Source organism: Caretta caretta, chromosome 3 (assembly GCF_965140235.1).
Source record: "Caretta caretta isolate rCarCar2 chromosome 3, rCarCar1.hap1, whole genome shotgun sequence".
In the NCBI taxonomy this organism is placed as follows: domain Eukaryota; kingdom Metazoa; phylum Chordata; order Testudines; family Cheloniidae; genus Caretta; species Caretta caretta.
The window spans coordinates 155450432-155464683 of record NC_134208.1 but is presented as its reverse complement, the minus strand read 5'-3'; the positions used below and the strand labels follow the sequence as shown (position 1 = coordinate 155464683).

The 14252-nt window shown below is 42.3% G+C and overlaps 1 protein-coding gene across 4 annotated transcripts in view; it reads right to left on the bottom strand.

Annotated features, from left to right (window-relative positions):
* Nucleotides 1-735: 735 nt before the first annotated feature.
* BABAM2 (BRISC and BRCA1 A complex member 2) overlaps nucleotides 736-14252 on the bottom strand; it is a 306338-nt gene continuing 292821 nt past the window's right edge. For 3 of the 4 annotated variants that reach the window (XM_048843434.2, XM_048843431.2, XM_048843435.2), the window contains exons 12-13: nucleotides 4333-4425; nucleotides 736-1248 (exon numbers count right to left, since the gene is read on the bottom strand). In XM_048843434.2, the coding sequence (XP_048699391.1) occupies nucleotide 1248; nucleotides 4333-4425 (94 nt within the window). In that variant the 3' untranslated portion in view covers nucleotides 736-1247. The remainder of the gene's footprint in view (nucleotides 1249-4332; nucleotides 4426-14252) is intronic. The other variant, XM_048843433.2, reaches the window with a different exon arrangement.

Sequence of the window (14252 nt, the reverse complement as noted above, 5' to 3'; positions counted from 1 at the left end):
TCCCTAACACTTAGCAGAAGGTACTTTTTCTGTATGCCATTTATAACAACACATAAACATATTCCATGCTGGAAAGTACCCTGGCCTATCTACAACTTAATTTGGGAAGTGACACCACTAAGAGTCAGCTATATATGGCCTGCTATAACAAATCACAAGAAGGGGAAGATGAGTGGCTGGGATTCTTCATTTACCATTACAGCATTAGAAAAACTGATGCATCCCATTATGTCTTCTCATCAATTCTTTAAATATATGTGCTGACTATAACTGCAAGTCTTAGGTTAAATAAATCTGCTTCCCTAGATTATTGTATTTGTTGTCTTCAAAGACTCCAGTAATTCCTTGTTAAAGGCCCGTTTCATTAGTGGTATTTATGTTACTTGACAGAGTTGTGGGACTATGCAGGAGCTCTATTTTGTCTCCTTAATTTACACAATTGGTTACTTGAAGAGTTGATACTCAAGTGATAGACTGTTCTCAGTAACAGCAACTGATGTCAATTAGAAAGTCACCTTAAGTTGTATTACCTGAAATAAACTAGAATATAAAGACACTGAATTCAACATATGAGTTTTCAATTGAGCTATTAAAAAAAATACTGCCATGTCAATATCAGACGCATCTGAAAGGCACTGAGTAGTTAAATATTGTGACTCATACATGTGTCGATAAGAACCATAAATGTAGGCAAATGTCAGAGGCAGAATATGGCATTATATAGTCCATTAGGCATTTCTGGTAAATATGGCAGCTTTATATATTATTAGGATATGCTGAAAATATACAAAGGTTCAGAACAACAGAATACTGGTATGAAAACAATCACTTCTTAACAACACCTGAAAGACAAGCATTTTGGAAACAAGGCATCGCATATAACGTTGTTACAGGGAAATGGTATCACATCTAAACACTAACGTTTTAATCTAATCCAGTGGCTATAAAAGGAAATGATGGTGGTAGGAGAGAATTGGATAAGGAGTATCAAATATTCAGTTTAGAATTAGCCAGCTGAGGTCCTTGTTTTATAGAGTTAATGAAGTCTGTGGTGATCAAAGCTATTCCAGAGGCAAAAAGTATCAAAAAAAGAGGTTCCAACCCACTTCCAGGAAGTCGTCTTGGAGCTGACATGCATGTGGATGTAAGAATCTGTCTGGCATCTTCTGCAGACCAGGTGTTTTCTACAGCTTTCCATTGGCAAAAGCTGCCTCTTGGAACTGAGGGACAAACGTTTTGAAATAAGCCCTAGTGGGGAAAAAGAAAGTCTGTGGTTAGCAAAGAACAAACTCAGAACAATCATGTGTGCGTGGTATCTACAGCCAAGATTTTTAAAAAATGGAAGCCTGAAGTTAGCTGCCTATGTCCATATTTAGCCACATAAATAAGCGGGCTGATTCTCAAAATTCTACAGTGTATTTTTGGTGATCCTTGTGCTTCAATCTTTTTAATTTCCATAGGTGTTACTTCCTTTGATGAACTGACCAGTCATATGCAGCACTGCTAATGTGATCAGTACCAATGTCGTCTTGTAGTGTCAGCATAACTTTGTCTGATGCATATTTAATATTTTATACATTCCAAGACTATGTTTTGCAGGAAAAAATATTTTGTGAATCATTGGCAATTGTTCTCTTTTCTTTCTTTGATTTGTATTCTAATTCCTTTAGTCTAGGTACAACAGTATATCAGGTACAGAGATAAACAGTGTTGGGCTCTCTGAGTGAGAAACAGTGAGAAACAGAGTGAAAGGAAAGGTTAAACCACTTGCTACAGCATTATAAATTTGGCATCTGTTATATACTTGATGCTCACCATGCTTCTGGGATAACTGGATTTATTCAACTTTTGAAAAAGCTTCAAATAGAGCACCACAATCACTCAACGGAATTGCACAATCAGCTGGGAAAGTGAGAATACTGGCAATGGACAAGCTTTTGATTTGCCTTCTTCCAGGAACATTTATGAAATACAGAGTCAGTGTTGACAGGAGTAGAGCAGTTTATAAAGCATCAGTTAATTCTCTGTGGTAAATAAATTAAATGGATGAGCAGTAATTCCTTGCTTGCTAATTGGTAAAAGAAAAAAACTTTCTGAGTGGAAGTTTAGAATAAAGACAAATCATTTTGTAAATGGGGGTGTACTTTGTGTATTCTGGACCTTAGTGTCACTGTCTTCTCTCTGATGAACTTAGTGAGTCACTTTATCAGTCCATAGAATGAATCCATCCTGATCACTGCAAGTTGGTTTATACTGTACCTTTGGGTTCACTGTGCTTCTCCCCTCAACTCTGCACTAATAGCAAAATATGTCCACTTCTGCAATTAGAGGCTCCTCAAGATCTTTTATTTGCCAGGTGAAACAAAGGCAATTAAACCTTAATTCTGCCACTTGTAACTTTCACCTGTGAACTCTTCATTCTGTACTGTGAACTCTTCATTTTTCTATTTTTTGTTTTAAATCTGCTTTACAATCCATATTTATATTTTCTCACAGAGTATTTCTTTTTAATTTCTGAAATGAGGATACCTGTAAATTATGTTCACTGTATTACTTATATCTAATGCTATGGTAATAATGCATTCAAAGAATTCCAGGTATCGCATGAGACAGGTGGATATGCTGAATCTCCACAATCAATCAAGTGAGATATCTAATTTCATAAACTGGATAAAATTTCTTGCTGCCACTGAACAATTACTCCTGATCACGACCGAGACTGAAAATACTGTACAATCAAAAAAGGGAACACTCCTCTCCTCTTTGTGGCAATATGCCTGCTAAGCTCATTAGAAGACAATGACAATCAACTTGCATAAAATTTCTAAGGCTGTATGAGAATACTGGCCAAAGGCCAGATGAGTAGTGCAAGATAAGAATATTGTAGGATGCCTTAGGGAATCTGAGATCACACCTGGAGCCTAAGAATGATAATGGAGAGAGAGAGAGAGACAGAGAAAGCGTGCACACGAAACAGTAAATCAGTATATATCCTTTACTGAATACACAAAAGCTCCTGATTTTGCGGACTGAATTTTGGAAGAGATGGACTCTGAAACTGTGCTCAAAAAAGTGACTTAACATCAGTATAAAGAAAAGGAGTACTTGTGGCACCTTAGAGACTAACCAATTTATTTGAACATAAGCTTTCGTGAGCTACAGCTCACTTCATCGGATGCATATGCATCCGATGAAGTGAGCTGTAGCTCACGAAAGCTTATGCATCCGATGAAGTGAGCTGTAGCTCACGAAAGCTTATGTTCAAATAAATTGGTTAGTCTCTAAGGTGCCACAAGTACTCCTTTTCTTTTTGCAAATACAGACTAACACGGCTGTTACTCTGAAACCTTAACATCAGTATGGCTATACCAGCTAAGTGTGTTATCATCTGATTTGTACATGAAGATATGTGGTTTGCACTTGCATTTTTGTACTAAACATTTGAAAACGTGGCCTACTTGAGTATATCATGACTACCTTTGCAACATTCTGCCAGATATGGGAATTTCCCTTATATTTTGTCAACCACAGTATCTCTGTTATCCTCTTAGCATTTCTCCTTGCATTATTTGTCTTAATGTTAATTATATTTCCTCTACATGCTTATTTTAAATTGCTTGCTTTCTTCCCCTTTGAAAGCTTCTCTGGACTCTCCTCTTATGCCTGCTCCTTTCCTCTTGACTTCTAGTTTCAATAGTCTCTCAAAAAGCCACATATATTTTCCTAAATGGCAAGAAAGTTCATATTTGTTAAGCTGGATGTGTGAGAGAGTATTTCTATAGTTAGTTCCATTTCTGAAACATCCATCTATATTTCTCTTCCCTTTTGTATTAACACCACAAATACCGTTATCACTTTTCAGTCAGCTTTCTGCTGTGGCATGATTCCCAAATTAAATCTTATTGACACTAAGTACACACTTCCATGCTATCTTTATCTACATCTACAATGTCCTTTCTTTTCACTGTTTCCTCTTGTGTGCTTGTCTGTGCTGCTGCAATACTAATTTTAAATTCTTCCATACAGTCTGATTCTACAGTACTATTTCAGCAAACACATTACTCTGTTGTAAGTTCAGATTAAATTTATTGCTCTTCTAAGGGTTCCATGTACCCAAAAATGAATTTCATACTTTATAAAATTAAATGCCTATTCTTCCTTCCCAACTCTTAAGCCACATGTTTAGTTTTCTACTTTGTCAGTTGTTGTCTTGCCCAGAATGAGGTACAAGTAATATCAAAGGCAATTACTCAGGACGTATTTTCCCCTCTTGGTACCTGAGATGCAAGATATTATGGAAGACTTAAGATAATAATAATTAAACACACTTACTAGTTGGCTGCAGAAAGAAACAGGGAACATGCAAAGAACTTCAGCCATGTGACATGTTCAGACAATTCTTTTAGCTGCAGCATGTTGGACAGACTGGGGATGAGAGACAGGGAGATGAAAAAGGAGCAATTCAGAAACGAATGTGTCATGGTGTAAATCAGTGTTTTAATGGTGGGGACAGAGAGGAAATGCCAAACTTTAGAAATGTTCGAGAAGTGACAGGAATTGTCTAGAGCCTCCATACGGGGAGAGGAGGATAGAAAGAAGTCAAATGACTCAGATTATTAGAGCTGGTTGGGAATTTTCAGTCAAAATAATTTTTGCAGTTTTTGGTTACATACAGCGGGGGGGGGGGGTGTATAGGATGCAAGTATGTATGTGGTTGTATATCATTTTTAAACTCAGATCTAAGTAAAAGAAACTTTATTCAGTCTGATGAAAGCCATTTTCCATCTCTTCTGCAGACGAATGTAGACTAGCACAGCCTCTTTGTTTCTTTTTAGCATTACTTGGCTTTGTTTCTGTTGGAGTTATTCTTTCCCATAGTCATCCTCAGCCTGATGTAGGACATTGTCCTCTTCAGCTCTAGTCTTTTTCTGTTGTCACAAAAGGCTTGTGGAACCTCACCACACTGCACAGGTGCCAGCAGACAAATTCATGAAATGGCTTTGTCTTCTTAGCCAGTTAACAACTCCACAATTATGGTCCCTCCAATTAATAATCTCCAGAAATGAGCAAAAATCAAAATTTTCCATCTCATAGGAAACTTTTAATATTTTGACATTTGTTTTGGCCCAAATTGGGATGAAAACTTGATATATTAAAAATATTCATGGAACAAAAAGTGCTATAAATGTTTTGTTTTGAGCCAGTTCAATATTAAACTGCATCTGCTGGTGGTGCTGTACCGGTTCATGGAGTTGTAGTTTGAGTGCCTCAGGCAGTTATTCTTTCCTAAGGACAAGGGCCCCTGACTGGATTACATCTCCCATGATGCACCACAGTCATGGGACTCCTGTAATGCATTATGTAGCTCAGAGGGGAGACTGCAGTTGTCATAAATATAAAGGGAAGGGTAAACCCCTTTGAAATCCCTCCTGGCCAGGGGAAAGCTCCTCTCACCTGTAAAGGGTTAAGAAGCTAAAGGTAACCTCGCTGGCACCTGACCAAAATGACCAATGAGGAGACAAGATACTTTCAAAAGCTGGGAGGAGGGAGAGAAACAAAGGGTCTGTGTCTGTCTGTATGCTGCTTCTTGCCAGGGACAGAACAGGAATGGAGTCTTAGAACTTTTAGTAAGTAATCTAGCTAGGTATGTGTTAGATTATGATTTCTTTAAATGGCTGAGAAAAGAATTGTGCTGAATAGAATAACTATTTCTGTCTGTGTATCTTTTTTGTAACTTAAGGTTTTGCCTAGAGGGGTTCTCTATGTTTTGGAATCTAATTACCCTGTAAGATATCTACCATCCTGATTTTACAGGGGGGATTTCTTTATTTCTATTTACTTCTATTTTTTATTAAAAGTCTTCTTGTAAAAAACTGAATGCTTTTTCATTGTTCTCAGATCCAAGGGTTTGGGTCTGTGGTCACCTATGCAAATTGGTGAGGCTTTTTACCAAACCTTGTCCAGGAAGTGGGGTGCAAGGTTTTGGGGAAGTATTTTGGGGGGAAAGACGCGTCCAAACAGCTCTTCCCCAGTAACCAGTATTAGTTTGGTGGTGGTAGCGGCCATTCCAAGGATAACGGGTGTAATATTTTGTACCTTGGGGAAGTTTTGACCTAAGCTGGTAAAGATAAGCTTAGGAGGTTTTTCATGCAGGTCCCCACATCTGTACCCTAGAGTTCAGAGTGGGGGAGGAACCTTGACAGCAGTGCATTGTGGGAGCCTGGCCCATAATAGAGAATGGGACCATAAAACACCTGGACTACAACTCCCATAAGGCAATGTGGCACTTCAGGCAGATAAAGTTTACTGTCAAACTGACTTGAAACAAAACATTTTTCAGTGCAGTAAAACAAAATGTTTCCATTTGGGTCAAATTGAGCTGAAACAAAATATTTTGTTTTCATTTGCCACTGGGAAAAATAAAAAAAATTCAGCAAAATTAAAAAACTTGAATAGTGCTATGCCACAGAACACTGGGCAAAATATTTCTTAGCAATTAGAAACCACATTTTTATTTTTACAATACTTTACCGTCTGGTACAACTAAACATCTCAAAAGTGTTTTGAAATCCCTTCTCCCACCATGCAAGTCTTTCGATTCCAGACAAGAGGGTGTTAAAAACAATGCAGTCTTCCAGGTAACTGTTGAGACACAATGAGGATTGGGAAGCCTGCTCTGATGCTGCTTGGTTTGTGGCATCTCCGCCTTGTACCACTTTGGGAGTGGAGAGATTTTTTTTTGGTCAGTTTTTGGTTGATTTTTTTTTTCCTTTTGGGAAACGCTGAGGTCCCTTCATTCTCTGCTTTACTTCCTCCCCCTCAAATGGCCCTATATCACAATGATATCACAACAAGCTAAGGAGGACTGGCTGCAACACTCCCTGGAGTGCAGCAAAACTCCTGTGTGCAAAAGCCTCTCACCCAGGTGCTGAATACAATGTCTTTGCAAACCTCTCACAACTGTTTAGTTCTTAGCTTACACTGAGGCCCTGTCTACACTGGCAAGTTTCTGTGCAGTAAAGCAGCTCTCTGCGTTGTAACTCCCAAGGTGTACACTTAGTGTGCAGAAACTGCCCAGTTGCAGCGCTGTAAAAAAACCACCCCAATGAGAGGTGCACATATTTCTGTGCTGGGGGGTACAGCACCCTGGTTGATTACAGTGCTGCAATTGGCCTCCAGGTGGTGTCCCATAATTCCTGTTCTTGCCTCTCTGGTCATTGGTTTGAACTCTACTGCCCTGCCCTCAGGTGACCAACCATCATCCCCACCCCATATATTCCTTTGGAATTTTGAAAGTCCCCTTCCTGTTTGCTCGGTGATGCATGCAGTGGTCTCAGCACATCTTTCCAGGTGGCCATGCCTGCTCCACCCAGCAGGCGATTCCCTGCTTGGAGCAATGCCGAGCTGCTGGACCTCATCACCATTTGGGGAGAGGAGGTTGTTCAGTCCCAGCTGCGCCCCAGCCGTAGGAATTATGATACCTACGGACAGATTTCATGATGCATGACAGAAGGGGATCATGACCAGGACACACTGCAGTGCAGGGTCAAAGTGAAGGAGCTGCGGAATGCCTACCACAAGGAATGGGAGGCAAACCGCCATTCTGGTGCTGTGCCCACAAGCTGCCAGTTCTACAAAGAACTGGATACAATACTTGGCGGCGACCCCACCTTCACTGCGAAGACCACTGAGGATACTTTGGTGGCTGGCGTGTCAGTCGAGAGTGGACAGAGCCAGGAGGAGGAAATCTTGGACGAGGATTTGGAGGGGGAGGGGTATCCAGAATCAGAGGATGACTTGGAGGCCAGAGATGCATGCAGCCAGGAGCTCTTCTCTATCCCAAAGGAGGCTAGGTAGCCACAGCTGTCAGATCTTGGCAAAGCGCAAACAGGAGAGGAGACCCCTGGTAAGTGGATTTGATTTTGGGAATTGCTGAAGCCAGTTGTTGGGGGCAGGAGGGTTGCAGAAAGCAGGCTTGTCTCCCATCACATGCCTAGTCTGACTGGCGGAACAGGCTGTTGATTGAATCCCTCACTTCACAGGAATCTGCCTCAGAAATCTCCAGGAAACTCTCATGGAGATACTGGGCAATCTGCTGCTGCAGGTTCTTTGGCAGCGCTGCTTTGTTTCTTGCCCCATTAATGGTAACTTTCCCGCGCCACTGTGCCGTGACGGGGATGGGGGTGGGGGACCATTGGTGTACACAGGCAAGCTGCATAGGGGCCAGGGCGGAAGCCGCAGTCTTGGAGAAGACCCTCCCTTGATTCCCTGCTCACCCTCAGCAGTGAGATATCTTCTATAATGATCATATCCTGTGGAAAGTGTGGAAACAGGAATGATTATCAGGCACCCCCTATAGTGCTGGCTCTCTCCAAGAGCCACATGCCCAGTATACAACAGGGTCCCGGAACCCTGTGGCTACTCACCATTTTGGGGGTCTTGTGCTTCAAGTGTGCTTGCCTGGGGTCAGCCAGTTAGTGACAGCTGTGTGAGTACTGGCCGTGTTTTAAATCACTGAATCAGTGTTCTGTGTGTTGCAAACAATACTCCTTCTGTAAAATGCTGCATTTTGGCTTCACAGAGATGACCTTGGGAGCCCAGCCTCCCTCTTTGTTATCGGCGGCTGAACAGCTGTGCAGAATTAGAAAGGGACCAAGAGGAACTAAGGAGGACTTTCTGCGTGAGGTTATGATGCACTCCTCTGCCAAGAAATAGGAACTGAAGGAGTGGCGGGACAGCGAGAACAGGGACCGAAAGGAGAATGCAGCGCGCCAGAATGAAGCCATGGAGCGGCTCTTAAACGTTATGGAGCGCCAAGCAGACATGCTCCAGGCGATACTAACACTGCAAACTGAGCAGCTCCGCACCCGCCCTCCCCTGCAGCCGCTGTCACAAAACTCTTTCCCAAGCTCCTCCCAGGCACTGCCAACACACTCTTATCAACCTCCTGGCTCCAGTCTGTACCCGCTGCATTCCACTCCTGCCCCGTCACAATCCAGCACTGCGGACTCAGACTACCCACTGCACTCAACATCTGTCCCTCTGCAGTTTGGCCCTGCTGAAGTACAGTACCCTCTGCATTGTACTCCAAAGGAGAAGGTTGGATATGATCCCTGGGTGTACACAAATCTTTAGTCATCCCAGGACCCTTCTCTTCCCCCATCCCTCTCAGTGCTGATGGTTTTTTTGGTTTGACTCTCTCCTGCGGTTGTTATTTTTTAATAAAAGAATTGTGTTGGTTTGAAAGAAGTCTTTATTCTATTAACTGAAAGCAAATAGAGCCCTGCAAAGCAACAGACAATTATGTTAAATCTTCATATTGCTTTGTCTGCACCAATCACAATCACCTCCTAGCATTACAAGCACTGCACTCCCGAGCATAGCAACAAATATTAGTGGCTTTCAGCTTCACATTGCTGTCTCAAGGCATCCCTGATCCTTATGGCCCCGCGCTGCGCCCCTCTAATAGCCCAGATTTCTGGCTGTTCAAACTCAGCCTCCAGGTGCTGAGTCTCTGCAGTTCAGCCCTGAGTGAAGCTTTCACCCTTCCCTTCACTAATATTAGCCCCGTGAGGCACACGGCTATAAGCATAGGAATACTGTCATTGGCCAGGTCCAGCTTCCCATAGAGGCAACGCCAGCGGGCCTTTAAACAGTCAAAAGCATACTCAACAGTCATTCTGCACTTGCTCAGCCTGTTGTTGAACTTCTCCTTGCTGCTGTCAAGTTGCCCCGTGTATGGCTACATAAGATACAGCAATAAGGGGTAGGCAAGGTCTCCCAAGATTACAATCGGCATTTCGACTTCCCCTACGGTGATCTTCTATTTCGGGAAGAAAGTCCCTGCTTGCAGCTTCCTGAATAGGCCAGTGTGCCGAAAGATGCGTGCATCATGCACCTTTCCAGACCAGCCTGTGTTAATGTATGTGAAATGCCCACAGTGATCCACAATTGCCTGGAGAATCATAGAGAAAATACCCCTTCTGATTAATGTACTCAGTGGCTAGGTGGTCTAGTGTCAGAATTGGAATATGCGTGCCATCTATCGCCCCTCCACAGTTAGGGAAGCCCATTCGTGCAAAGCCATCTACAATGTCACGCACGTTGCCCAGAGTCACAGTCTTTCGGAGCAGGATGCAATTAATGGCCCTGCACACTTCCATCAACACGAGTCCAATGGTTGACCTTTCCACTCCGAACTGGCTAGCGACCGTTCGGTAGCAGTCTGGAGTAGCCAGCTTCCATAGTGCAATTGCCACATGCTTCTCCAATGGCAGGGCAGCTCTCATTCTCATGTCCTCATGCTGCAGGGCTGGGGCGAGCTCATCACGCAGTCCCATGAATGTGGCTTTCCTCATCTGAAAGTTCTGCAGCCACTGCTCGTCAACCCAGATGTGTATCATGATGTGATCCCACCACTCAGTGCTTGTTTCCCAAGCCCAAAAGCAGCGTTCCACTGTGGTCAGCACCTCTGTGAATGCCACAAGCAATCTCATGTCATAGCTACTACATGTGGCGAAATCAATGTCACACTCCTCTTGCCGTTGAAGTTTAAGGAATAACTCCACTGCCATTCATGATGTGTTAGTGAGAGCGAGCAGCATACTGGTCAACAGTTCGGGATCCATTCCTGCAGCCCAAAGAGGCAGGATGCGCAGTACACAAACAGTTGAAAGATGGTGCCAAATGCAGATGTAAGCACAGGGATTGCTGGAATGCAAAGCAATGCATCACAGGGCATTGGGACAGGACCCAGGATGCCCTGCAACCCCCTCTGTCTTCCCACAACTCTTAGCAGCAAAAGAGGAAGAAATGCTCTGTGGGATAGCTGCCCAGAGCACACCGCTCCAAATACCACTGCAAATGCCGCACGTGTGAACACGCTATTGAGCAAGCAGCTGACAGTGTGAACACACAACAGTGGTTTCCGTTCAGCGCTCTCTGAGGGCGCTGTAACTGCCAGCGCTGTAACTCTGCCAGTGTAGACATGCCCTGAGTATAAGGGGTTTGCTATCTTCGCTGCTCACAATGGGTGTGAATCATCGCACAGGTAGATGTCTAGCTCTTTGATAAGCATCTTGCTGCAAGAATCTTTTGTTTTTGTTTCTTCAAATGGTCATTTTCCAAGTTCAAGGTGTAAGTCATTGGGTTTCTATGGCAATTTTTCTTTAGCCCTTCAGAAAACAACACACATTCTCTGTATTTAACCAATATGTGTAGATAATAGCGTACACTGAATTGCAAGAGCTATGCTCAAGGACACTACTGAGAGTAAAGCACTTATCTTTCCTTGACCTTACTATCCACTAAAAAGAAAGTCTTGCTATTGCACATGGTAAATATCTGAGAAAAGGAAGAATCAGACAACTCAGTGTTTACATGTTCTTCCAGTCATTTAAAACCCTGACAGTGGTACAAGGTCTCAAGAAGGCTACATTTACTAATATATGTCTAAATCCAAGAGGCTTGGAAGCCAGGTGCTGAAAACATACTTGACTCACAATTCACTTGCTTTTGTGAAATTTCACCCTACGTTTAATGTTATTTTAATGCAGTGCAGTGTTGGATTTTATTGTTTAAATGGTAGCAAATCTGCACTGACATTGTACTTTGCCATTATGAGGTGGTTTCTACTGACTTGCAATGCTATTGTTTGACCTTTAGATTCCAACAAGGAAAATCCTCTCCACAAACTAGATTTGAAATTGTTTAGCTGTAGTAATTTCCCATTACACAAGGCTTCCCAGGAGCTTATGCTGAAAGAGTCCTGCCATTGTGATCCATTCTCTCTTTTCTCTCTCTTTTTCCTTTATTCCTTTTGCTCTTATAGATAATTGTTTAATAGTTTTTGTGTTACTGGTTGGTGTGTAAGAGTGTTGAGAACTGTTAAGGGTTTCTGTTTCTCTTCACCACCTTGATGTTCCCAAAATGTCAGACCCCAGAACAATCAGGATTCAAGCTGTGAGAGAAAAAGCCACATAAAGTGCCTTCCCAACCAGCATTTATTATGCTTCCTATGTCTGGGACAGGGACATGATGGTTGTCAGTCATCTTTCCAATTCACTCAAAAAGCCAAGTTGGAGAAAGATAGGCACTTCAAACTCCGCTTGTGTAGGAGTGTTTTGGTGCCAAGTTTTCTGACACGGACAGCCTCAAAATCATGTTTGCACTGACATCCTGCATCTGTGTCAAAAACTCAGGCTATCGTTGTCCCAGTGCCTTACATGTCAAGAGATTATTTCAGGAAGAAAAAAAAAATTCGTGATGGTCAAAGCACGCTTGCAAGGGCTCTTCCATACCCACTGTAAACTCAGCACCCAGAGCAGAAAACTCATCATCGATATGGTATAGTCTGTCTTTGCACTGGTTTTCAATGGCAAATGAATGCCCTACAGCAAAAAATTTGGATCCATCTTCTAAAGATATAGATGTCAGCACCTTCTCCTAGATCCCTAAATGTCTGGATTTACGTTCCTTCTCACTTGGAGGCAGCATCAGCTAATCCCACTTCGATTCCTCCCTCGTGCCAGTTTTGTGGGCAAACTTGATCCTTTAGATACTATTTGTCATTTAAGCATTTTAGTTAAGTGCTGTTTAAAAATGTTTCAGCAGCTAGTGTGAAAGGGTTTAACACCTTTAAAAATATGTTACCCCAAGGATTGACCATCACATTCAAAAGAGTTAAATCCTGTTTACAGATGTTGAGTGGATTTAAAATCATATTAGCTCATGTGTTGGGTTTTTTAAACACCCTTTTTCCTAGTCTAGATAGGGCTTAAAGGAGAAAGGTGGCCAGTAACTGAGGTCTCCCTGTTGCAAATCTTATTGAAACCTGCTGTATCTGGCTGGAAGGTGTACTCCCCTCTAATGATGGGGATCCCTGGAAAGTCAGGGAGCTCTGTGTCATCTTCTCATGGATCATGCTAAGAAATGTGGCACCCTTGGGCTCTGGCAATCCCCAGCTGCCTGAATAGCCCCTTGGGGTTACCAGGTAATGCCCTTTAAGGCAGCATTAAGGCTGCTGCAAATTATGGTGAGGACCTGGCCCGGGACTATGCACTCTCACCCCCACTCCCAGCTGCAGCTAGTGATTATTGGATGCATCTGAGAATCAGAGCCACAGAGACTAAATGATACCTTCATAGACATTACCTCCAAATTTGCTCCAATACCTTCAGAGAACACCATTTGCTTATAAATAACTTCACTCTATCTGAAATTTTCACATGCCAAATGATGAAAATCAATCTGCACCTCTCCTTCCCAAATGAACTGCTGTTGCAAAACACACACAAGTTCCTCTAGATCCATGGAAGCTGTAAAAGAAGCTCTACAGGAAAGACACTAGGGACTTTATTCTCAGTACTTTGATGGAATGTACAAGACATAGTGGTGACTCAGTGTAAATGTTGATTGAGTTGTCTCCTTTCCCTACTATGCTGTTCACAGCAACAGATGGGATGAGCTTACCCAAAGCAGAACTTAATATACTTAAGAAATTATTCAGGCAAAGTTTATTTTTACACAAAACTTATACTAGTAACAGTACCAAAGTTAGTTAGATCTTGAGTTATGTGCTCTGGAAGTGGTGGGGAAGTATAAACTACACTTCAGTAAATTTAACGCGAGCACTGCATTAATGTAATTTCGTCACTCTCTCCTAGTCAGATTATTATAACACTCCATCGCCATAGTATCTAAGAATCTTGGTATACATATCTATACTTGGTAGCAGGCACTCAGGTCAGAAATTCTCCTTTTTTCTGATCCTTAAAAAAATATCCGAGTTACTGGGGAGAGTGGAAACAATTCAAGTCAGAGAAGATTCTTTCATAAATTAGCTGGGAGAGCCATACTCCACCCTCTTCCGAGTAAATTAGGTGAAGGCAAGATCTAAACAGAGCATAGATCAGGGCAGAATAGAGCTCTGAGGCTTACTAGTATCTTTCACCTATTCCTCCCAGACTAGAATTATTATGCTGCCATTTCTTAATAAAATCATAATGTATCAGCGGTGTCAACAGCATGGCCATGTTAGACTTAAAAGAGAGGATCTCCAAAACCTATTAAAGTAATCTGACTATTCACTTTTTGAAGTGCAAAGTGGTGATTATAGGACACCTTTGTATTTTTCTGTTCCTGCTGCAACTTGTTCTGAAACAAAGAAAACTTGTTTTGAAAATGCTTGACACCCACAACAATCTGTTCTTGGGCACTTGACAAGAGGGCTTGTCCTTTCCTGACCACATCAG